The sequence below is a fragment of the Falco rusticolus genome, chromosome 10, assembly GCF_015220075.1.
Source record: "Falco rusticolus isolate bFalRus1 chromosome 10, bFalRus1.pri, whole genome shotgun sequence".
NCBI classification, from domain to species: Eukaryota; Metazoa; Chordata; class Aves; order Falconiformes; family Falconidae; genus Falco; species Falco rusticolus.
In genome coordinates, this window is record NC_051196.1 from 22,194,630 (window position 1) to 22,218,852 (window position 24,223).

Genomic DNA, 24,223 nt, shown 5'->3' on the forward strand with positions numbered 1-24,223 from the left:
GGGAGCCCTGCTTCTGCCAGCGGTGTGGGGTCCCCAGGGCGTGCGGGGCTAGGAGCCCGGCCCCTCGGGGGGCTGGGGCGGGGGACTGAGCTGGCTCTCCAGCAGCGCCCGCGTCCCCTCAACCGACACCCTCCGCATCCGCAGGCGCACCGAACCGTAGGTGCCACCGGTGCGGCGGGCGGCCCGGGCGCGGCGGCGGGCGGCGGCGGCGGCCAGCAGCAGCGCGGCCAGCAGTAGCCCGCCCAGGGCCAGCAGTGCCAGCCCGGCCACGGTGCAGCGGTCGAGGCGAGCGCGAAGCCGCGCCGCCCGCGCCTCCAGCCGCTCCATCTGCCGCGCCGGCACCGCCGGGTCGGGACGCGCCGCCCGCGGCACGGCCCCCGCCAGCACCACCAGCGCCGCGCCGCTCAGCGCGCAGCCCAGCGCCAGCGCCAGCCCCGGGCCCGCCGGGCCGCCCCCGCCCGCCGCCGCCGCCGCCGCCGCCGCCGCCTCGCCAGGGCTCCGCAGCTCCGCCGCCCGCGGGGACGCCATGGGGCCGCCGCCGGCCTGCGCGGCCAGAGGTGAGCGGCGGAGACGGACCGGGATGCTCCCCCGCCCCGGACCGGGATGCTCCCCCTCCCCGAACCGGGTCCCCGAACCGGAATGCTCCCCCTCCCCAAACCGGGATGCTCCCCCTCCCCGAGCCGGAATGCTCCCCCTCCCCGAACCGGGCTGTCCCCCTCCCCGGAGCCGGGTCCCCGAACCGGGCTGCTCCCCCTCCCCGAACCAGGATCCTCCCCGGAGCCGGGTTCCCGAACCAGGCTGTCACCCTCCCCGGAGCCGAACCCGCAGCCCGTGCCGCCAATCCCCCTCGCCAGGTCCCCGAACCGGATTGCTCCTCCGCCCAGGATCTCGCTTACCCGAACCGGGCTGCCCCAGGGGCTGGTCCCCCGCACCAGGCTGGCCCCCTGCACCAGGCTGGCCCCCCCGCGCGGAGCCGGGCCCCCGAACCGGACTGCTCCCGCTCCCTGGACCCGGCACCTGCCTCCCCGAACCAGATTGTCGTCCCCCCGGGTCTCCCCCTCCCCAAATCGGGCTGCCCCCACCCCCCGGGACCCGTGTCCCTGTGACCCTGCCGGGCTGCCCCTCCCGGACCCGCCTCCCCCGCCCGTGCCCCGCAGCGCACCCAGACCCCCGGCCCCCGCACCCAGCCTCTCCCCGCACCGAGCTGGGGCCGCGGTCCCCACGCCGCGCTCCGCTCCCGCTTCTCCGGTCTCACCTCGCTCTGCCCACCCCGCCGGTGCCCGCACCGACCCGCCCCCCCTCAACCTGCCACCGGGGCTGCCTACCCCCGCCGCGTCCCCGGTTCCCCGGGCCGGTGCCCGTGCAGCCGCGGCGGGCTGGGCGGGCTGTGGGTGCCCCGAGCTGCCGGCCCCGCGGGTGCACACACATACGTGCACACACACGCACGCACACACACACACACACACACGTACAGCGGGCTGCCCCGGGGGGGCACACACATCACATGCCTGGTTGCACACCAGCACCTTCTGTGAACACCCCACCTGCAGGGGGGGGGCCCTCCGTGCACCCCCCGACAGCGCTGGGAGCTGCCGTGGGCACCCCGTGGGGGGATGCATGCGGAGGGGCACAGGTGGAGAGGGCAGACCACCACGGTGGGTTTTGCACAGGGAAGACTGTGGGTCATGCCTGGAGGATGTGCCCATGGGGTGCTGGCTGGGCACCCCATAACTGGCTGTCCCCGCTGGGGACCTGGGGTGGAGATGGGAACACTGGGACGGCATCCTGAGCCCTGCAGCCCTGAATGCAGCAGGGAGAGTTCCAGCCCAGTCGGCTGCCCACCGAGAACCCCTGCAAGGGCCAAGCCTGCCCCCAGATCCTGGGGAAACCTTCAGGGCTTGACCTGGGATTGGGCCAGGCACAGATGCTCCAGCCTGGGACAGAAGAGCCCACGGTGATGCTCACTGCCCAGAGCCATCCCCCCAGCCAGTCTGGGCCCCGCTGCCGTGGTCCCACCTCAGTCCTGTGGCACAGAGCCCCCTTTCACCCCCACCTCTCACCGCACTATTTATTCCATTTTTCAGTGTACTGGTGTCAGTGCCTGCGCTCCGCTTTGCACTGACCTGAAACTGGATCCCGGCCTGAGCCCCGGCAGTGACCTGCTGGCAGCAGCGCGCTTTTAGCTTGTTTGTTAATGAGACGTGTGCTATTTCCACATTTGGAGCAGTGCCTGGAGATGGAGTTGTGGACGTAAATCCTGAGCGATAGCGGGTGGGCTGCTGAAAGCTGCCGGGAAGATATGTCCATCACATTGCCATTCCTTTCAGCACACTCACATGCCTCCAGCATCTTCACAAGTTCACCTGCGATCACGCTACATGATGCATCGATGCTGCTGCCAGTGCTGGGCGAGCTTGCAGTGCTGGGGCCGCAGGGATGTGTGGCCACTGCCCTGACCCCCCCATGCCCTACACCCTTTCGTGTGTCATCCCTGCCCCCTCGCAACGAGCCCTTCTGCAGCTGTGCTGGGCTCACTCAACCCATGGCGCTGGGGCATTTTCCTGCGTGGGGGCAGCAGATGGGAATCTCCTACCACCCATTTCATGACACAGGCAAGGACTTTCTCTGAAGTCTCTGTCAAATACAGCTAAAAGTGATCAAAAGGTTTCAGGGAGTTTAGGGGGGACGCAGGCACAAATAAAGAAGTGTGTTTGTATTTCTGAGGGAGCCAGGCTGAGGGCTGGACAGGCTCAGCACCCATCCAGGTGCTAGTGCTGGCACAGTCCCAGCAGGGCCAGCTTGGCTTGTGCCACTGCTGTTCAATGATGGGTGACAACGTTATCCTGCCTTGAACATCCCCCTCATTTAATGCTAAAGTTTCTGTTAAATATTAACCTCGATAGCCATTTTCTTGTGTTTTTTTTTTAAATTTTCCTCCAAGGTGCCCTGGCAAGGTTTATTATTTTAATTATTGGTTTAGCTTGGCAAAATGGGTTTGCAGGTTCCCTGCTGTGATGCACTTACATCGCGGCTGATGCTGCCTGGCATCCTCATGGGTCACGTGGCACTACCTGAAAAGGGACCAACCCACGGTACCTCCAGTCCCTGAGCTGCAGCAGGGCCAGGGGCTGCAAGATGGGCTGGGGTCTTCCATCACCTTGTGCCATACCAAGGGCAAGGGCACCCATGATTTTATTATTTTTTAAGTTTGCAGTGGAGGTTGTGCATGCTGCGACCCACCTGCTTGCTGCTCCCGTCTCCTCTCATGGCGCTGTGTCGAAATGCAGAGGCTTCCCAGCACAGCGTCCCTGGGGACACATCCAGAAGTGGGCCGAGAAAGAAGCAGAATTAAAAATAAATGTAAGTGCATCCTGACACGTTAACCACATTTAGAGAGGCTTTAGTACCAACCCACTCGGCAGGAAGGCAGAATATGCTTGGAGACAAGTAGGTCACGGGACACAGATTGTCCCGAATCAGCAGAAAGAGATGGATCTGGAGCAGGCGGGTACATCCCTGTGGGCAGGCAGGAGCAGGGCTGGGTGGAGAGCATGGCAGAGCTGGGGAATGCTGCCTCTGGCATCACCAAATTCCCTAGGAAAAACAGAAACGCCACTGGCCTGCTCCTGTGCAGAGCCATGGTCAAGCCCTCTGTTTCACAGCACCCGAGCCCTGAGCTGACAAGGGACCCAGCAGTGCCCAGGGTGCCACGGCTGAGACCCCCGTGAGGCTGGGGATTTGGGGGGCAGAGGCAGAACCACTTGTGCTGTGGCTCTCTCCTGCCTTTGGACAGGGACAGGGACAAGCCCGCTAGCATGGAGGCAGCTGCTGTAGCAGTCAGGTCCATGCCACATCTGCCATGGGGTCAGGGCACCCGGGGGGGCTCCTCCTGCACCCCAATCCTGCAGAGATGCTTGAGGGGACACCTGCAATGGATGAGGTAGAGGGATGCATCCTGCATGCATTGCTGCTTTCAGTGTGCTGCCCCTGGGTCCCACCGCCTTTGCTGGATGGGAGCTGGCAAGATGGCCTCGGGCCTTTGAAGGGCTGCGGGGCGTGGGGTGGGCAGCCCAAGCCTTCCCCGGCTGATCCCGAGGAGGCAGAGCATGGGACTGGGAGCTGGCAAGGGCTGCTCTGCCCCCAGGGCACTGGCACTAAGGGAAGGGAGGAGAGATGGAGACAGCCAAGATTTATGCTGCCAGCGCAGGAGCAAAGAGAGGAGGGAGACAGCCAAGGTCAGAGGCAGCGCTGCCAAAATTCACAATGAATCTGCAGGAGCACTGGAGAGGAGAGCCTGAGGGCTTGGAAAGAAATGGAAAGAGGAGGGAGGGAGGGAGCCTGGGAGACGGAGCAGGGTGAGGGAGCAGGATGGCGCTGCCAGGAGTGGGAACATGCCACTGCTCAGCCAAAATAATTAAATGGGGATGAGAGGGACAGGGAACCCGAGCCCCAAGCCAGCAGAGAAGGACGGTGGGAGCAGGAACGGGAGGGAGCCAGCAGGGCTGTGGACATGGCTCTGTCCCTCCGGCCCCCTCCAGCATACCCCAGCACTGCACAGTTTTGGGGTGTGCACGGCTGCTGTGGCCGCCCGGTGCCCAACGGCAGTGCTGACCCTCATCCAGCCCAGCAGCGGAGGTGAAGTTTCATTCCTGCCTCCTTAGTATTCACAGCATCCCATGGCAGAGTGAATGCCTGCAGCCAGCACTGTTCAAGGTGACTTGGAGGTCAGGGGAAAATCAGCCGGGCAATCAATTTGCAAGCCAGCTGCTGGCACTGGCGGGGAGATCCAGCAGTGTGCAAGGACCAGAGGTGCCTGGTACATCGTGGCCTCCCCTCCTGGTACTGCTGGTCCCTGCACGCCATAGACATGGCACCCCAGTCCCCATGCACACAAGGATGCACTCGCAGTGCTGGGTGCCCTCAGGAGCTGTTGCCACCAGTGAGGCAGGCAGGGCTGGCTCTGCACCCCGGGGCTGGAAATCAGCTACGGCACTGGGAAGGGCTGGAGCCGGCACAGCCAGGCACCAGGGTAGGTCATTCTCCTCACTGCAGGGCACGGTGCATCCAGGAAGTCTTGGTGCCCTTGCAGGGGTGGTGGACGGCTGCTTTGAAGCTCACGGGGCTCTCCTCCAGGTCCCCATTGAGGATGTGTCACTCCAAGGGTGTTTTATAGCAGAACCCCCTCTCCTTCCCCAAACAGCGATGTCTGAGCCTCAGCCCAGGGTAGCTATCTCTGCCCAAAGGCAGCCAGAGGAACAGAGCCATGCCTTCCACTAAGACCAGCTGCAGAGCCACACTGGGAAGAGGCTCAAAACTTTCCTGGTGATAATTGAAATCTAGTTATCTTCAGCTAACACCAGGCTGCCGGGGAGATGGGGAAAACCACAGGTGCCTTGTGATATGGCAACAGCTGATGCTGTGGCTCAGGAGCACCAGGAGACTTGCTGTGTTCTGCCTGAATATAAAGCAAAGCACAGAAAGCATGAAGCAGAGGGTTGGTGAACTAATTTTTTTTCTGGCTGGTGACACCTAAGGGTGCACACAGGCTGCCTTTTCCTCTCAGTGCTGGCTGTGGCTGATGCAGATGGGTGGCTGCACACCTTTACCCTTATCCCCTCTGCATAGAGTTCAGATCTGAAGCTCTTTTTTTTTTTTTCCTTCTGCAGATTTGCTTCACCAAGACATTATCAAATGTGCCTGGAGCCACACAGGACCTGCTCACCTGCAGAGAAAGAGATGGGATGGTGCCTCTCAAGTGGGCTTTTAAAATGTCAAGGGTGAAATAGGTTGGGAGGAGGAGGAGGAGGGTGCTGGGGAGGTGCTCTCCATTCATAGAATCATCTAGGTTGGAAAAGACCTTTGAGATCATCAAGTCCAACTGTTAACCCAGCACTGCCAAGCCCACCACTAAACCGTGTCCCTAAGCATCCTATATTTCAAACACCTCCAGGGATGGTGACTTCACCACATCCTTGGGCAGCCTGTTCCAAGGCTTGGCCACCCTTACGGTGAAGGAATTTTTCCTAATATCCAACCTAAACCTCCCCTGGCACAACTTGACACCATTTACTCTTGTCCTCTTGCTTGTTATCTGGGAGACCAACCCCCTGCTGCCCACCCTTTCCTGTCAGGCAGCTGGGGAGAGCCATTATGTCCCCCCTCAGCCTCCTTTTCTCCAGGCCAAACACCCCCAGTTCCCCCAGCCGCTCCCCATCAGCCTCGTGCCCCAGCCCCGTTCCCATCTCTGGACACACTCCAGCCCCTCTGCGACCCTCTTGTAGTGAGGGGCCCAACCCTGCACACAGGATTCACGGTGCAGCCCCACCAGCGCCGAGCGCAGGGTGATGATTGCTGCCCTGGTCCTGCTGGCCACACTGCTTCAGATACAGGCCAGGGTGCTGTGGGCCGCCTTGGCCAGGCACAGGAACCTCAAATGAGCAGCATCGGGCTCCTGGAGGTGCGTGCACGCTCGCTGTGAGCGCCAGGGAGGAGCGGGGATTCACTGACACCGGCCTGGAGGAGGCCTGTGGGGCTGCCCTGCCCGGGGCCAGGCAGCTGCAGGCACGCCGGGCGCGCAGGTTCAGGCAAGGGCAGGCAGCGTCCCTGCAGCGCCCGCCGCCCGGCTGCCGCGCTGCCCGCACAGGCGCTGCCCGCACAGGCGCGGCACGGCACGGCACGGCACGGCACGGCACTGCAGGGCACGGCGCGGCACCGCACGGCGCAGGACACGGAACGGGCAGAGAGGCGGTGGCAGCCGGGCAGCGGCACGCACGGAGCCGCCGCCGCAGGGCCCGAGGAGGGGCCGCTAAATCCCCCCCGGCCCCTCAGGGCCCGGCGAGGTCCCTCAGTCCGCGCAGGTCCCGCTAAATCCCCCAGCCGCCAGCAGGGTCCCCTCAGCGCCTGGCGGGGTCCCCTCATCTCCTCAGGTTCTGCTAAATCCCACCCCACCCCACCCCCACCCCACCCCCACCCCACCCCCCGTTCCCTCAGTGCCCAGCAAGGTCCCTCTGTCCCCCGAGGTCTTGCTAAATCCCCTCCCCATCCCCATAGCACCTGGCTGCATCACCTCAGTGCCTGGTGAGGTCCCTCCATCCCCTCTGATCCCACTAATTTCCCCCTATCCCCTCAGCACCCAGTGGGGTCCCGTTATCATCTCAGGTCCTGCTAAATCCTCCCATCCCCTCAGCACCTGGCGGGATCCCTTCAGCGCCTGGTGAGGTCACCTCATCCCCTCACGGCCTGGCTGGCTCCCCTCATCTCTTCAGGGCCCCACTAAATCTCCTTCCATTTCCTCAGCACCTGGCTAGATCCCTCCATCCCTTCAGGATTCCAATAAATCCCCCCTGCCCCATTGCCTCAGTACCCACTTGGGTCCCCCATCCCCTCAAATTCCACTAAATCCCCCTTGTCCCCTCAGTGCCCAGCTGTGTTCACCCCATCAGGTCCTGCTAAATTCTCTCACTCCCTCAGGGCCTGGCTGGATACCCCCCATCTCCCCAGATACCACTAAATCCTCACACCCCATCACCTCAGGGTCCCGCCAAATCCTCCAACCCCCTCAGGGCCTGACTGGGTCCCCCCATTCCCTCAGGGTCCCGCCAAATCCCTCCCCCCCCTACATCCCCTCAGGGTCCCGCCAAATCCTCCCATCCCCTCAGGTTCTGACTGGGTCCCTCCATTCCCTCAGGGTTCCGCCAAATCCCCCTGTCCCCTCAGAGCCTGGTTGGGTTCCCCCATCCCCTCAGATCCTGCTAAATCCCCCTGTCCCCTCAACGCCTGGTGGAGTCCCTCCATCCCCTCAGGGTCCCACTAAATCCCTCTTCCCACTTCATGCCCCAGGACCCTTCTCCCACTGGGAGGACAAGAGCCCGGGAGGTGGCAGCAGGGCTGGCCTGTGGGCATTGCCCCAGGCATCATGTTCTACCTGCATTTGCTCATCAACAAGCGTGGGCCATTGGCCAAAATATGGCTTGCTGCCCACTGGGAGAGGAAGCTTACCAAAGCTCACGTATTTGAGTGCAATTTAGAGACTACAGTTGAAAAGATCATCTCACCAAAGGTATGCTATTAAATGAGAAGGCATCTTCTGGTAAATTCTGGGGTGGTGTTCATCTTTTGTAGGGAACAGGACTGTTGCTATCATGGGGACTTACTTTAGGACAAATTTGTGGCTATTTCAAAACCAGTGTGAGATACAATCCTACTCTGGTTTTATTCAGTTCTTACTCAGATAAGATCTCCATCTCATTGAGTTATACTTGTATAAATATTTTACTTGCTATTTTACTCCTGGAGATCTGTGGCATACATTTATGTACAGTGTAAGCAAATGTTACCACAGTATATTCAAATGTATTTTTCCGCATGCTGATAGAGCTCCAGGGAGTGCTCTGTGGGCACTGCTGGCCAAGGGATCACGGTAGGTGGGTTTCAGCCACCCGTGAGGCAACATGAGCCCGTCAGTGCAGTGTGGTAGCAATGGTCTTTCTTCAGAGCCTTTGAGTACTGGCAGTGGGTATTCAACAGAATTTGGGAAATACTGGTATTCCCAAATACAAGGAAATTGTCTCAAAAAAATTGAAAAGTCAGCTGCTTAACCAAAGTCAAGCTTAACCAAAGAAAACTGCCGTGAAATTGTACACAGAGAATGCTTTTGCTGATCTTGTCATAAATAACTTTTGACATATTGTAACCATGTTTCCACTTTCAGTGGACTTCTTCCAGGTCCCCCATTATAATCATATACACATATAATTAAGCACACATAGTGCTTATTAGAGACTCTGTATGAACAGTCCTGGAGGCTGAAGTCCTCTGTCATCACAGAGAAGGTATGACTCAAGCAAGCACAGATGCAGGCAGTCAAGTAGCCATGACTCAGTCCTTGGCCTCTCCGTTGCAATTGCATCCAAGGGAACAGTGAGGAACGCTTTGCACTGTCACTAATCGATGGCTCAGGCGAGCCAAGGCTTTTGGCTGGTGCAAGCAGATTTTTGGGGTTTTTTTCTCCATGAAAATACCTGCTTGATATTTGGTAGCCTGAATTGCATCATCTGTCTTGCATGGGTTATTATTAGTTGAGTGTTGTTAAAATAATCTTGGTATTATTTGGAAGTGTTTTCCAAGAGGTGCTAGTTGAGTACTGTTTGCTTTCCCTTGCATGCTGTCCTGCCTAGCATCTGCATGACCACCTTGACTGTGTTTGGTGCAGGAAGACTTTGCATAAATAAGGCCATAGTTACGGCCTTTCTTTGCAGAAGTAAGGGCATAGGTACCCTGTCTGTTCACTCAAATAACCAAAGTGTCAAATACTAGGATACAGGGCAGCTACTTTCTGTTTCAGGTTGCATTACACTGTTTCTTGGCGTTTAGCTGAGATGTTTTAGATAAAGTAAGTGCACCGGTTCAGGACTTACGCTTTGGCATGGCAATGTTTAGGAACAGAATCAACTCAAAGTTCCTAGCTCTGAAAATTCATTTATGTTTACAATCCTCTATATCAGTACAAAGCCCTGTTGAATTTCATAGAGCTCTGTATTGTGGTATGTTACTGGAACTCTGTTACTATTGTGTAATATTTTCATTTTGATATTTTTGCCAAAAATACTAACTCCTGAACAACTTTTTTAAATCATCAAAGTTTACAATAGCTCTGCGAACCTCTGGGCACTTACTCCTAGGAGTGGTGCGGATTTACCACAGGAAAGTAAAGTACCTCTTGGCAGACTGTGGTGAAGCTTTGACAAAAATGAAGACAGCCTTTCGCCCAGGTGTGTACAGAATTCTGCATTTTTCCATCTGTGTCCTTTACAGCTCTCATTTTAAAAGTTATTTTTTGATATTTCTGTTAAATACATGTTATTGATAACAAAGGAAACTGAACATACTAGTGCCTACTGCTGACATTTAGTCTGGCTTAATTTAACGTGATTTCAGGTCTTTGACTCCTTTAAAAGAAGCGGTGTCTTAAGTGGTCTTACAAGAAGAAGCTTGAATTCAGCTTCAGTTGCTAGATAATTAATTTTAATTTCCAATGACACCAACAACATGTCTAACAGGGTGTTAGTGCCAGATCTGACAGTGTGTTTTGAGCTCCAGCCATGTAGCCAGAAAGAATGCAGCAGAGATGACTGGGTCCTTTTCCAACACGCTATTTGTTTGTCATACTTAGGCAACAAATGGGGAGGCACATTTGTCTAAAAAAAGGCCAAGAATCGGACACCAGCATCTGTTGTGAGCCCTAATGTGCTTTGTGACCTGGTCTGTTTGCAGAATACCTACTCTACATTATTCCTAAGGATAGACTCATAAATTGTTTAGCTTAGAAAAGACCTTTAAGATCATCGAGTACAACCATTAATCCAGCACTGCCAAGTCTACTGCTAAACCATGTCCCTAAGCACCACATCTACACATTTTCTAAAAACCTCCAGGGACAGTGACTTTCCTGGGCAGCCTGTTCTAATGCTTGACAACACTTTTGGTAAAGAAATTTTACTAATATCCAATCTAAGCCTCCCCTGGCACAACTTGAGGCTGTTTCCTCTTGTCCTATTGCTTGTTACTTGGGAGAAGAGACTGACTCCCACCTGCCTACAAACTTTCAGGTAGTTGTAGACAGTAAGAAGGTCTCCCCTGAGTTTCCTTTTCTCCAGGAAACCCAGTTTCCTCGGCTGCTTCTCATCAGGCTTGTGCTCTAGACCCTTCACCAGCTTTGTTGCCCTTCTCTGGACACGCTCCAGCACCTCCATGTCTTTCCTGTAGCGAGGGGCCTAAAACTGTACACAGTATTCACAGTGCGGCCTCATCAGTGCCAAGGACAATCGCTGCCCTCGTCCTGCTGGCCACACTGTTTCTGACAAAAGCCAGGGTGCTGTTGGCCTTCTTGGCCATCTGGGCACACTGCCAGTTCATATTCAGCTGGCTGATGACCATCACCCCCAGGCCCTTTCCCACTGGGCAGCTCCCCAGCTGCTCTGCCCAGTGCCTGCAGCACTGCAAGGGGCTGTTGTGACCCGAGCGCAGGACCCCTGCACTGAGCCTTCTTGAGCCTCATACAACTGGCCTTGGCCCATCGATCCAGCCTGTCCAAATCCCTCAGCAGTGCCTTCCTGCCCTCAGGAAGATTAAAACTCCTGCCCAACTTGGTGTCACCTGCAAACTTACTGAGGGTACACTAGATCCCCTCATCCAGATCATCAATAAAGATATTAAACAGAACTGGTTAACGATCATGAGTAGTTAGTTAGTGTAGAAGAATGAAGCTGGGTTAATTAGTATTGATAATATACAACTGTGGGTTGGCTTCAGGGGCGGTGGGTTGGCCAATGTAGATAAGGTGCAGCTGTGGCTGGTTAAGTTAAGTGGTTGAGAGCCAATGAAGAGAGAGCAGCCGAGGAAGAAGCAGAGAGAGTGTGTGTGTATGCTCTGGATGAGGTGAGATGAGGAGAAGGCAGTGGAGGGACTGGCATGAAGAGAATGCTGGTATGAGATGGTAAAAGACCTTGTTGCAGCTGGCTAGTTTGGAGAGTGTTGCGACAAGTTAGCATTTGTCAACATTTGGAAATCTCTAGAAGAAACACAATAAGTACCCAGTACTATCTAGTTTGAATGCCTACTATTATAGTAGTTATAGAGGACTACACACCACAAGAACAAGACACAACAGTCACAGCTGTGGCAATGGAGACTCCCATGAGATCTAAGGGGGCAGGGGGTGGGGGTTGAATTCTCAGTGGAAGTGGTAAAATGCTGAAACAGGCTGTCCAGGCATGCTGTGAATCTCCATCAGCAGAAATAGACAGAAGTGATCAAACTTATAAATTAACCCTGTTTTGAGCAAAAGGTTGGGTTAGATGGCCTTCAGAAATCTGTTACTTCACAAATGGTTCCAGGATTCTCTGATGACCACATATTTGCAGTCTCACTTCATAGTTATTTGATGCTGGAGAACAGTGTTATACAGACACGGGAGAGAAAAAGAAAATGCACTAATTCATTTCAAGTGCTATGGAAGGTGCTAGGCCAAATGTCAGTTGTGAGAATCTTTCAGGGACTTAATATAGCTGTTCATAACCCCAATGGTCTGACTGTATTTCAAGTCCTGTAGCAGCAGACTCTTCTGTATCTGCCTGTAAAACAATAAGGCTTCTAAAGTATATGTAAACTAAGGATTTTAATTCCACTTCGGAGTCCTGTTGACAAAGTGCTTAAGCTTTACCTTTCTGTTATTTAGAATGGCAGCAGACATTCCTGACAGGTTTACAGTCTTATTATATGTACTTGGGAGAACATTACTTTTATTGATACTTATTTTGTTATGTTGTCTCTTTCTTTTAGGACTTGTTGACCTTCCAGAAGAGAACTTTGAGGCTGATTATCTGTCCATTACATTACCTGAAGAATTTCATGATTTTGAAATGCCACTACTTGATTTAAAGTAAATGCTTTCCTAGTTTTTACTCATTATTTTAGAATCTCTAGAAGTAAAGCATATCCTTTCTGTTATCTGATCAGGACTCGGAATTGCTCTGATTTGATAACTGAATTCTCCTAAATTCCAAGTCGGCTTTACAGTCACATGAATTGTACTTTGGTAGGGTTCCTCAAAGTCCAGACATCTACAATGAAATAACGTGTGGAACTTCAGGATTTTAAATTGTCTGAGTGAAGCCTGCAAACAACTTTCTGCCCTCAAGAAAAGATATAAAAGTTAATATAAATGCCATTGTAAGACCAAGAAGCTCTGGCTAGTAACCTTGCAATGTTGCACTGTTCCATTGTGTAACTGTATTTAATTTCTGCTCCATTGCTCTTTGGGCTGGGGCATTTTATCAGCAGTAGTCAGCTTGGCTCCCCATGAAAAGCCAGCATATTTCTTTGGCTTTTCTGACAGAATGTAGAAAAACTGATAAAAAGCGGGAGGCCAAGACACGTTTCTGGTGTCTGCAATGCCCCCAGAGGTCCAGGATAAGGGATTTCTGCTGAAGCTTCCTCTGTACCTTGTCATAAATACAGCTTGATGGGATCTGTTAGTATTTAGTATTTTCCAAGTACAGCTGCCAGGTAAAACTATTTATTCAAGTACTTCAGTGTGCTAACTGTAAAGCATGCCTTTGCTGCCTACCCAAAGAGTCTGTGTGGTTTGATTTACAGATGATGGCGTTACACTGATTAGATGCCTGTTATGGGGTGAGCGCCCGGTAGATAGCAGGGCTTGGATGTGAACAAACTCGCATGAGACCAAGTTTTCTGGCAAAAGAGAGTGGCAAAATGTGAAATAAGGAGTACGGCTGCTGCCCTTGTCCTTATAGCTATGCCTGCTGTTTCTTGTGGGGGCTGCTGTCTGAGTATACATCTGGATCATTTGTCCATGGAGTTCCGGATGTGGGCAGTATTCTGAAGCTGGGTAACACAGTGCTTTCCCCTTCCTCACGGACCTCTCCCAGCTGTCTCCTCTCACAGCTAGTGCAGGTTCAGTCTTCGCTGCATGACATACATTGGTGATTGCATGCATGGAAATTTTGGCTAGCAAAGGCAGCAGCTGCCTACTTGCTTAGAGGTATCAATTTTAATAAACCTATAGCACCTGGTTTCCATATGCTTATTTTCAGCTTTTAGAGGAAATCCAAAAGAGTGAATTTTATCAAAACCCCCTTAAAAACGATTTGACTGCGAATAGCCTTGGGAAACAGTTGTTCTCTCTCCACAGAAGTGAGGAGCAGCCAGGGTACTTTTAATGCCATAGAAAACAGAAGCTATCTTTTGGGGGGGTTCATGACAAAGTGTCAGGATTGAAGACTGTTTAGGACCAAGTTTTCATGTTCCAGCTAACTGGTCAATAGGTTTCAGTTCACCCTATATTTTGTATAATGTTTTTTTCGTCAGTTCCATTGATGTTGCTGAACATTTTACCTTGAATCAGAGCAGAGCTGAAGACATCACACTTACAGAGGATTACGAAAGCAATATACTTCTCTGTGATAGAAACTTTGGTGAGAGAAGTTGAGAAATTAGAAATATTCCATAAGGAAAAGTGTGTTTGTGTGGAAAAATTTGTACAGTCTGAGTGCTTTCCAGACGTGAAAAAAGTGTGTGCATTATTGAAAGTGTGTGTGTTTCACACTTGTGCTGATTGGCCTGTCATACTGTCTTATGCTTAAGTTTTAGTGTAAGTACTCTAAGTAATATAATATGATATTGGAGACTGAGAATCAAACCAAACATTTTCTGCTTTTTACTGAATTAGCTAGAATTGTTTGTTGTTTGTTCCATTTGAGGTATGGGATATGTTACAATCTTTTAAAAAATATGTGAAAAATTAGGAAATTGATAAATACGTGTTTCAAAAATTCAGGCAGATGAAGCATCAGAAATTCTGTGTTTATTCAGATGAAGAACCAGATGCACTAAGAAAACAGAGCTTCTTTGACAGCAGCATCTTAATGAGCAGTAGGAGTCCTGTGGCTGATCACAACTCTGCGAGTGTAAATGGAGACAAGTCTGCGCTGCGTGAAGATGCTTACTGTTTTGAGCATGACTGTTTTGGAGATGAGGAGAATGCTGTAGATATGATTGGTAGGGTTTGCCATAGATAAACAGAATTAGCTTCTTTCCAAATATTTTTATTCTTACAGGAAAACAAACAGGATAGAATGAAAGTGATTGCTTTCAAACATAAATCCTATATTTTTTGTTGTTTTCATACTTTTTTTTACTTGTCACTAAATCTATGATCACTTAGACATTGCCACATAAAATTGTTTTAAAGGATATAAATTATTTAAAATTAAAGGAATTTGATTTATACCTAATATTTAACAGTTTAATTTATATTTTCAGAGGTGATATACTGCAGCATTTTTATCCTTATTGTTGTAATAACAAAGGCAGCAAAGTAGCTTCTACATCTATGTGGTTTAGAGTATTTATGTAAATCTTTATTTATACTTTTAAACCAGTATCAGTATTCTACTTTTCAAAGAAAAGGTGGAAATCTCAGAAGTAAGACTAACGTTCCCGTTTTTGTACTGCTGAAGACAGCTGTACTGTTGACAGCCATCTGTGGAAGCTGAGCTTATTTTAGTTTGCAGAGAATTAACCTTAAATAATTAACATTAGGCTGTATCAGACTAATTTATAACTACTGAGACTTAGAATGATTAAAACTATCCATTTTGTATTTAAGAAATCCTGTTGAGGGATGAGCAAAATGGTCTGGATAAAGACATTCTTGATATGAAGGAAGAACATCCTTTGTCACAAGGTCTGCCAGAGAACAGCATAGCCAGTGAGTCTGCAGTGTCTGCTCTGTCTTACACAAACCCTCTGTATTAATGCCTAAAGTTACTCACATTCAGCTCTGTATAATATCTGGAGCCTTTCTCTTTTGTTCCTTTCCTTTATTTTTTTTTCTAATATCCATCCACCATTTTAGGTACAATTTAATTTGACCTAGGGATTCCAGATCTGTAATGTGACATTGCTTAGAAACACTTTTATGTGACATCCTGTTGGATACGCTGTTGATCCACCCTGCTGCTTAGGCAGTACGATAAGGCTTTTGTAGGGGAAAGGAAACTGAACAAGGGTATGCTGTGACTTTGAACTTTACCTATGAGTATTTCTGGCTTCATATTTCAGCAGCAAATGACACTTCAGTAGTTCATAAAGTTCCTAGTCGTCTTTTGGTTTGACATTGGTGAAAGAAATAATTTTTTTGAAAAGTATTTCTGGAAATTTTTTTATATCTTAAATCCTTATACCCCCATCACACTGTTACTTTAAAACTGAGAATTCTGGAACAGCTTTGAAGTGAAACAGTGGCACTTGCCTTTCCTTGCACTAGTCCTGCTACTACCTGTTCCTTTTATGTTGACAGAGATGCCCACACTGCCATGCAGTTTCCTGGAACTGGAAACAGATACATATTGAAAATAACCACTTTTCTCCCCAAACATTTTTCATTGGGTGGGTTTTTCTACCAGTTCTTCCGTCTGTTCCACCACCCGGTCATACAGGTTCTGGTGTCAGCAAAGGGAAATGTGTAGTGCAGAAGCAGAGACAGTTATTACTGGTTAAGGTGATTGTGAGATCATAGATAAAATCACAGTTTTCTAATTCTGATCCTTTTTGTCTGCTTTCATTCTTTGTTGTGAGATTAAGAAATTTTTCCATCTTGTAAACTTTTTTTTAATTTGGATTATTTGCTGGGTTTTCTTACAGTTGAGTCCAGCTGCACAGACACCACCATTAAGGAAGTAAGTCATCTAATGAATGTAACAATGCCTTCATTGATGGAACACGATGGATTTGTGCTTGAGCCAGTTGATGATACAGGTCAGAACTTGACCGGTTTCTTGTTGAATGTTTGCACTAACTAGCTTTCATTTTCTTCTTGTTGGAACAAAACAGGTTATTCCCACTTTAGATTTCATTGGCTCCTACTGTCATAGTTCTATTTTATGGTAACTATTACACAAACCAATATCAGGTATTCACCTGATCTGCCCAAATCTCTGCTGACAGTTTCTTCTGCGTACCAAATCAAGTTTCCTTGCTCTTCAGTTCTGCTAACAGTGCAAGCGTGGGCTGTTCATGAATGTTACTGAGGTTTCAGCCAAAGAACTTCTACTGTTAGTGACACATCAGTGATTTTTATGTGTAAAATAACAATCTTAAAACTTTCAGGCCTTTGTAAAATTCTGTTTTGCAAACTTTTAACTTTAATAAGATCCAATAAGAAAAATATTTAATTTCTTCTGTAAGTAAATTTAAATGTCACCCATCGTGTTGGTGGCTGCTAGCAAATAAACAAGTTCATGTTGACATTAATATTTAAAATACTGGAATTTTCCAGTCTGCTAAAATAATATTCAATAAGTTACAGCTATATAACCAATCCATGTCTTTCTGTCATGTTTACTATGTACATCTAAATTAAATTCCTAAAGGATTAAACTGACAAATACAGATATTAATTATGAGGTAATGAAACCTGTTGAGTACATCAGCAGTTCTTGGAACAATGACCTTCCTGATGGATTAAAGACAGCTTACTCAATTTTGTTGGTATATCTTGTGTTCTCATTAAGTCCTCACATTCCTGGTTCTTTAGTATGGTAGTCATATGTCTTCCATAACTAAACACATGAATTTCCTGTACAAGGATACAAAGAGTATACTTTATGAAAAATTTTGGAGAAACGGCACATGCACTTGTACTTTGATTTTCAAGTCTATGTGGTGTTTCAGGAGGTCAGCAGCCTGTCCCTTTGATTCACAGTGCTTTTTTTTTATGCCTAAGTGTTCTGTGACTAGACCTTCTTAGATATTTTTTTTTAAATACTTGTTCTATGTAGCTATGACCCAGAGGAAAAAAAATAAAAGAAAGAGGAAGTTGCTTGTGGATGTAGGGAAGGAACTCAGCTGTAACACTATATACAACCAACTTAACAACTGCACGGACATTCTTACTACATTAGACCTTGCACCCCCAACAAAAAAAACAATGATGTGGAAGAAATCAGGAGGTGTGGATAAAATCCTGTTCCATGCTACACAGCCTGTGGTTCATGCTGATCTGCAAATGGTAAAGATCAATTTCTTGTAGGTTTTAATGTCACTGTATAGATTATGGGACTGTTGCACACCTAGGGTCTAACTGAGAGACATTTTGCAGACTTGGTTTCATGTGAACTCCTAGTAAACTGCAGGTGCGTAGCATCACTGAAAGTATTGTTTTGCAGTAAAGTTCAGTTGGATACCTGATGATTATTTGCAAACTCACCACTAATTGCTTCATCAGAAAGACAGTCTGTAGAGCTCGCAACTTTTATCTCTAGCACTCCAACAACAGGTGAAACACGACAAAGTTGAAAGCTGATGTTTCATTTCACATACTGGCACCTGACTGTACACTAATACACAACTATTTAGATTTCTGTCAATTTCTTTTCTGCTTTCTACTTTATTATTTTCCGTTTTGTTTCTGCTCTGTAATCAATATGAGACCACATCTTTCCTCTATGTTTACTTTAAAGTACATCAGGCATGAACATTATTCTTATGATATTGTTAATGGCTTTAGAAAATCAGTATGCCAATTTGTTTTGCACTTGCCAGCTGGAGAGCAGCCAGAGACTTGCTTTTCAGAGGACCAAGAGGTTCCTGATTGCTGATCATTTTGGCTAGCAGGGTGGGCCAGACCACCCTTTCCTGTGGCTGTGCACCTTACTGGTCTTTTTTGCACAAGACAGTTTTATGGAAATACTATCTATCAAAGCCTCTTGTGTCCCTACGTAGTATCTGACAGATCATTCAAAGAAGCTGTAAGTTTAGAGCTGGTGATAAGATAAAAAAGAGCTCAACAGGCACACAAGGTGATAGGGAATAACAACGGTGTGACCTGTGTGCAGCAGCCTTACGTTAATTGCACTCTTTCTTCTGTTGTGTGGCTTGGAGAGATCTGGGAGGCAGGGTCTCCAGGCAAACAGCTCTGCAGGTTCATTATAGCAGCACAGCTTCACCACTTAGAGTCGAGGTGCAGAATTACAACTTGCTCTTTATGAGGATGAAAAATACTCATATACCAGTACATGGGGAGAGAAATCCACACACATAACTGCAGATATTCTTTTTTCATCCTTGCTTACTGGCTTCAAGGAAAAATGATCCAAGCTGTCCCTTAGTTATTTCTTCATGAAGTTTGCTGACAAAGTTGAAGCTGCAGAAGGCTATTCCAGATTTTCAGGATTACTTGATTCAAATATCTGAATTCTGGGTTGCAGCAATTGATATACAGCTTGTATTTCAGTTGTTTGCAAAATGCTTCAAGAGTCACAGATTTAACATGAGAAGAAAAGGAATACAGAGGGAGTCTGAAATGGAAGAAACAAGAAAAGAGCAAGATACCACAGGTAATATTTTAGTTCTGTTGTTGCAGAATTAGCTGTTAGAAAATGTTTTCTGTTTTACATAACGTTTGAGAGACATGTGCACAGTGTTTGTGTGCAGTGTTCTATAAATCAAAGGCCAAGAAAGTTAAATGTTAAGGAAAGTGGCTGTTAATTATTTAAAATAAAAATGAAAAGTTTTTTTGTTTTTGTAAGTACTTTGCTGTTCTTTTGTTCCTTAGATCAGAAACTGAATGGAAGTCTTTTTCTTCCTTGTGGCATAAGGAAGTATTTTTGGTTTCAGCTTTGGTTTCTGTAATTGTCTACCAAACTACCAGATTTGGTGGTGGTGGTTTTTTTTAAAAAAAGCTTCTCACTTGTTCTGAGTGTAATCAAACTGCTCTCTAGATTTCCAAATTCATGTAAATAACTTCCGTTTGTAACCTAAAGATTGTGTTTTGGTTAATATCAAGCAAGAAGAAATGTTCCATTTTAGATCTGAGAGGGTGATGTATCTGCTTTTACTCCACTGCTCTGCCACAAGTATAATCTGTATGTCTGCCCCACAAGTTAATCAACAAAAGCACCTCTTGCAAGTCCATAAAGGTCAACTTTTAGAAAAGGAGAAACTCTCTTGGAAGGTGATTCTTATTCCACGGTCCTATTGGGAATAATATTTATTCTGTATTTACTCATTCTGTCCCTTTCTTTCAAAGATTGCTAGCTAGGGTGTGAGTTTTGTTTTTCAGTGTTGTTTGTTTGTTTTTTTAAGGACAGTGATTCACAGTAATTGCCTCTTAAACCTTGTTTTTTTATTAATACAGAGATGCTGATAGTAGAAGAGCCAAGTTACCTGCAGGAATCAGCTCATTCAGAGACTGAGAGAAAAACTAGAAATGATTTGTTTATGTTGACATCACAGAATAACAGAAAAGAAACTCATGATAACTGTGGTGAAATGATAGTGAGCAGTTTCCATAAATTTTAGAGACCTATATGTATTTATTGGTTTCATTTTATGCTAGGGTTCTGTGTAACACACATTAAGAAATTACTAATACATGTTTGAAAAGGATGCTAGAAACAGCTGATGTAGCATTAAGTAGCTTGTGTTACGAAAATTTATTTATTAGCACTTTAGTAGCTTTACAATGAATGAATGATTAATTAAAATGTCTATTAATAAGTATAGATTACAGTCTAACCATTAAGCATAAATGAAATCTTAATAGGAAATACAGACTCTTTGTACTAAAGAGATAAATATAATCATCTTGATAAAGGATAAAACTTACCTTTTGTGTCTCGTATTGAGAAAATACTTAAGCAATAACAAATTATTTCTGCTGTCTTCATTTATGCTGACTTGAAAGGGCATTCTTTAGAGAATATGAAACTCACTAAAGCTGAAAAAGAATGACAAAATTGGACCTAACAGGAGTAGAAAATGCAGGGTCTGTGTCTGAACGGAGGCCATAGGTACAGACCCAGCTGTAGGACAAATACTACAGCGACGTCCCTGCCTATGTGAGAATAGACATGGTAGAAATAGCAGCTATTAAATCATTTTGGTTTATTACAGTAAATGCTTTGAGCAGAATTATGTAATCGAGAAGTGCACTGTATGCATAAATGGTGTTGCCTACTGATCATCCTTTCTGTTCTAACAGCAGGATAGACTGACTTTCTCTGAGAGCTCCTCACTGGTGAGCAATTGCCCGGGCCAAGAAGCTGAAACACAGCCAGCTGAGTTAGCAAATGTATGCATACCCGAAGCTGACCCCTCTGACTTATTTCAGAAGAGAACGGTGTTCTTTCTCAGCAATGTTTTAAAAATATTTGTAATAGCGTCATGAACTTACAGTGCATTTTGGTGTACTAACATCATCTTTAGTACATGTTTTGCTAGTCAGAAACTGTATAGCTTGATAATCAGGGCTGCGGTATTCCCACATTCAAAGGTTACAGTCTGGGAGGGAAACAGCTCCTTACATAGAGATGGTGCTTCCTGTAAGAAGGAAACAGTTTCTGAACTTACTGGCTGTGAGGATGCTCAGACACTCTGAAACAAGGGCAGTCTTCTCCTGTTGACTTCAGAGGTGAAGCCCAAAATCTAAATCCAAATTTTTGAACATTCTTTTTGGCCCCTGACCAATACAACCTTTCACAAAGTCAAAACCAGAACACATTCTTTTCTCTGTTTCACAAAGCCCGGTATGGCCACAGAGGTGTCAGTTATCCTGAGTATGGCCATCAAAATGCTCAGCTCCAGCTGGATTTTCAATTAGGCTAAAACTCTTGTCCTTTTTATCATCATGGGGTGTGACTTTTTACACGTGCTGTCTAACCTTCTGTTCTGTTTCCTCTCGAGGAACTAACAAGGAACAGGAAAGACAGTGAAGAACTAAGGTGGAGCAAAAGAACTCGTCAGTTATTAAGAACTTTACAGGTACTGTGCAGGATTTAGTCATTAGATGCCAAAGCCAGGTGTTGATTGCAGGTGGACCATGTCAGAAAATCTCCTACTTAGACTGTTGGTCATATTGCTGCCTCTTATACGCAGCGCGTAACTGCATTTTATTGGGTATTTACATAGGAAAAGTCTGAGTGCCTGACACGGTGTCTTCCCACAGCTGCTGGAATTGCTAGAACTTCCTGAACGTTTGCTTCCAGGGCAGTGTTTGCTCTAATGCTAGGCCCTTGCTCTCTTCCTTCTATGAGTATGCTCTGGAGTATCTCTACAAAACCCAACTCACAGCTGCTTACAGGTTTCCAGATCTCAGCTGGGCACTGCTGGGGTGCCATCGTTTAGCTATTCATCCTCTTGAGATGTCAGCTAGGGAAATGAATCAGGGTTATGTTAAAAAGAAAGCTGGTATCACCTTCTTTAAGAGGTTTTAATGCCCTGGTGCTTTCAAGGTGCTTGAAATTCACCAGGGAGGGCAGCCTTTGCCTCGGGAAGGCTTATTCTGCTTTTCTTGCAGAAATCCTGGTGAAACTGGTGAAACTGTAATGTAAGACATCATACACCGTATCGCCAGGACTCTAACAGAAGCCAGCTCTAACAGGCTGCTCTGATGCTGAATGTCCAAGCGCCATTAAAAACCAAGCAATAATACCACTTCGTTAGATGTGACTGAAATTGCCTGTGATACAGCCGGTACTCTGTATCCCACGAACAAGGCATGCGGGGGTTCTTATCATTTTGAATCATGAGAACCCTTATAGATGCGCTTCATCGCATGCCTCAATACTGTTTCGGTGAATTCAGTGGAACTGGGCATATGTAGATTTTAGTAACGTAGGTAGGTGCTAGCAATATTATGGCAATAAAATGTTAAGAGCCACTTACATAAATGCAAATGCCAAGATAAGATCCTATTCAAGGTGTTCAAGCAGAAAATATTCACTCCGAGCAGCGCTCTTCGGTTCAGCCTTGATGGGATCTGGGTTTATGGGCAGGGAAGCTGACCTGACTGATGTTCTCATTTCTCTCATGCAGCACCTGAAGAGATCAGGCATGTGTTCGTTCAGTTTTCGGGAGCTCTGTTGGAAAAACAACCGGAAAGAAGTCGCAGCCCAGTTTTACATCTTCCTTGTCCTGAAGAAGCAGTCAGTTATTGCGCTTCATCAGAGCGCTCCCTTTGCTGACATTACAGCCACCACTGGCCCAATGTTTGACACTTGCTGAAATCATGCAATATTTGGATAAGCTAACAAAAATATCTTAATTCTAATTTTTCCAGCAAATAGATTTCCTGGGGAAAAAAAGATGATTTAATGTCTTGGCAAGCTGTGGTAACTGAGCGGAGCTGCCTTTATGTTATACCACCTCTCCGAACTGCCAGGTCCCAGCTTGTGCAGGTGTGCTGCCTCAGTGCTGGCCACCACGGTGTTCACTAGTAGGTTTATTTTAATATATATGTTTATGTGATGAGCAGTTAGTTATTCCATTAATACAATATAGCTAAAATACATATTCTACATAAGTGATTTACACTGTGAAGGATTGTATGAAAGTCCTTAAAAACCTTTCTCAGAGAGCAGCTTTGGAGGTTAGGTGATTAACAGGGCTTGTGAGTGTGAATTATCTAATGCCTTCAGCAAGAGAAGTCTGTTAAGCTTACTTTGCCAAAAAATTAGTCTATTTGAAATTATTCCTTTCAAGAATGTTCAGTATTTGATATTTTAAGGTTTAGCAAGCTCCTGTCTCCAGCACCGTTTTCATGTGTTCAGGCAGAGAGGAGTTACATTATCCCCCGAAAAGTCACACAGGAGAAATCCTCCCATGTTAGATATCATGGAGCATGTTTACTTAGAGACTAAAACTTTTATTTAGGCATAGACCTAATTAAAAATGGATGTTAAACTGAAATGTTATTACTTCTTTGCATTTTGATCTAATTTAGGATAAGTTTTAATACTTTTGCTGTCATTTTTGTAAAGGTAGTGTTTTTCAGTCATATCAAACCTGTGATGCACGGGACGGTTGTGTGTGCTCAGCACTCTGGAGTGTTACAGTGCTGCGGGTATGCTGATATCTCTTAATCTGAAATCAATAAAAATCACAAGAAGATGTTTCCTTTGTTCTGAAGGATCAAAACCAGCCGCAGCCTAAGCTGTCCTTTGGGTTTGCCTTCTCAGAGTCAAGTGGGTTTGGTGATTTTCCTTAAAATTTAAACGGATGGATGATATTGTCATCCTGGTTTTGTGGGTGTTCAGTTGCACCCCGTGCATCTGGTCCTGCTGACGTGTGCTGTTCCTGTCATGCATTGATTTATTTGTGCAGGCAGGGTGTAGGGGGTGCCAGGAATTGATTTTGAGGGGTCTGTTCAGAGGAATAAAAAGATTTTAAAATGAGTGAAGACACTGTGCTGGGTGGGAAGGGATGGGCTGGGGGTTGGGCTGCCTGCTTGCGAGGGTTTCACCTGGTTTCCCATTTTCCATGTAGTATTTGATTAAAATAAGCAATAAGAAGCCTTTTCTGGGTGTACGGGAGGGAAAAGGGACCCTGTTTGTTAAAAACCTTTCTGTTTTCTGCAGAAGAGATAGTATTTCCCTTTTCTGATGTGAATAGGAGTGATGCTCTCTGAGGCCAAGGCCGTAATCGGGAGTGGCTCACCTCCCTCTCCCCTCTGGGGCCAGGCCACGGTTTTGTTCAGGAGCTGAGTACAGACCCGGGCTGAGGAGGGGGTTCAGTTCTCCAGATCTCATGCTCGGCACCTCGGGAGCAAGCCCACAGCAGGTCTGATCCCCCCTGGCGCAGCATGTATCTCGGTGAGCCCCCTGCTCCACGCCACACTTCCTGGGACACGGTGGGCTGGGGAGGG

General features: G+C 47.7%; 1 protein-coding gene and 1 long non-coding RNA gene across 2 annotated transcripts; both read left to right on the top strand.

The window, feature by feature from the left end:
• The first annotated feature begins 481 nt into the window (after positions 1-481).
• LOC119155129 lies at positions 482-5,943 on the top strand. Its single transcript, XR_005106617.1, has 3 exons — positions 482-557; positions 2,085-3,360; positions 5,667-5,943. It is a non-coding gene; the product is annotated as an uncharacterized LOC119155129 (long non-coding RNA).
• A 277-nt stretch (positions 5,944-6,220) lies between these two features.
• On the top strand, positions 6,221-22,605 carry RAD21L1 (RAD21 cohesin complex component like 1). The gene is given in 13 exon segments (XM_037402665.1): positions 6,221-8,059; positions 9,641-9,770; positions 12,340-12,439; positions 13,888-13,994; positions 14,392-14,577; positions 15,188-15,289; positions 16,225-16,338; positions 17,361-17,590; positions 18,815-18,917; positions 19,718-19,857; positions 20,564-20,653; positions 21,265-21,342; positions 22,396-22,605. Coding segments are annotated over 13 exon segments (1,734 nt in total). The 5' UTR covers positions 6,221-7,915.
• Positions 22,606-24,223: the final 1,618 nt, after the last annotated feature.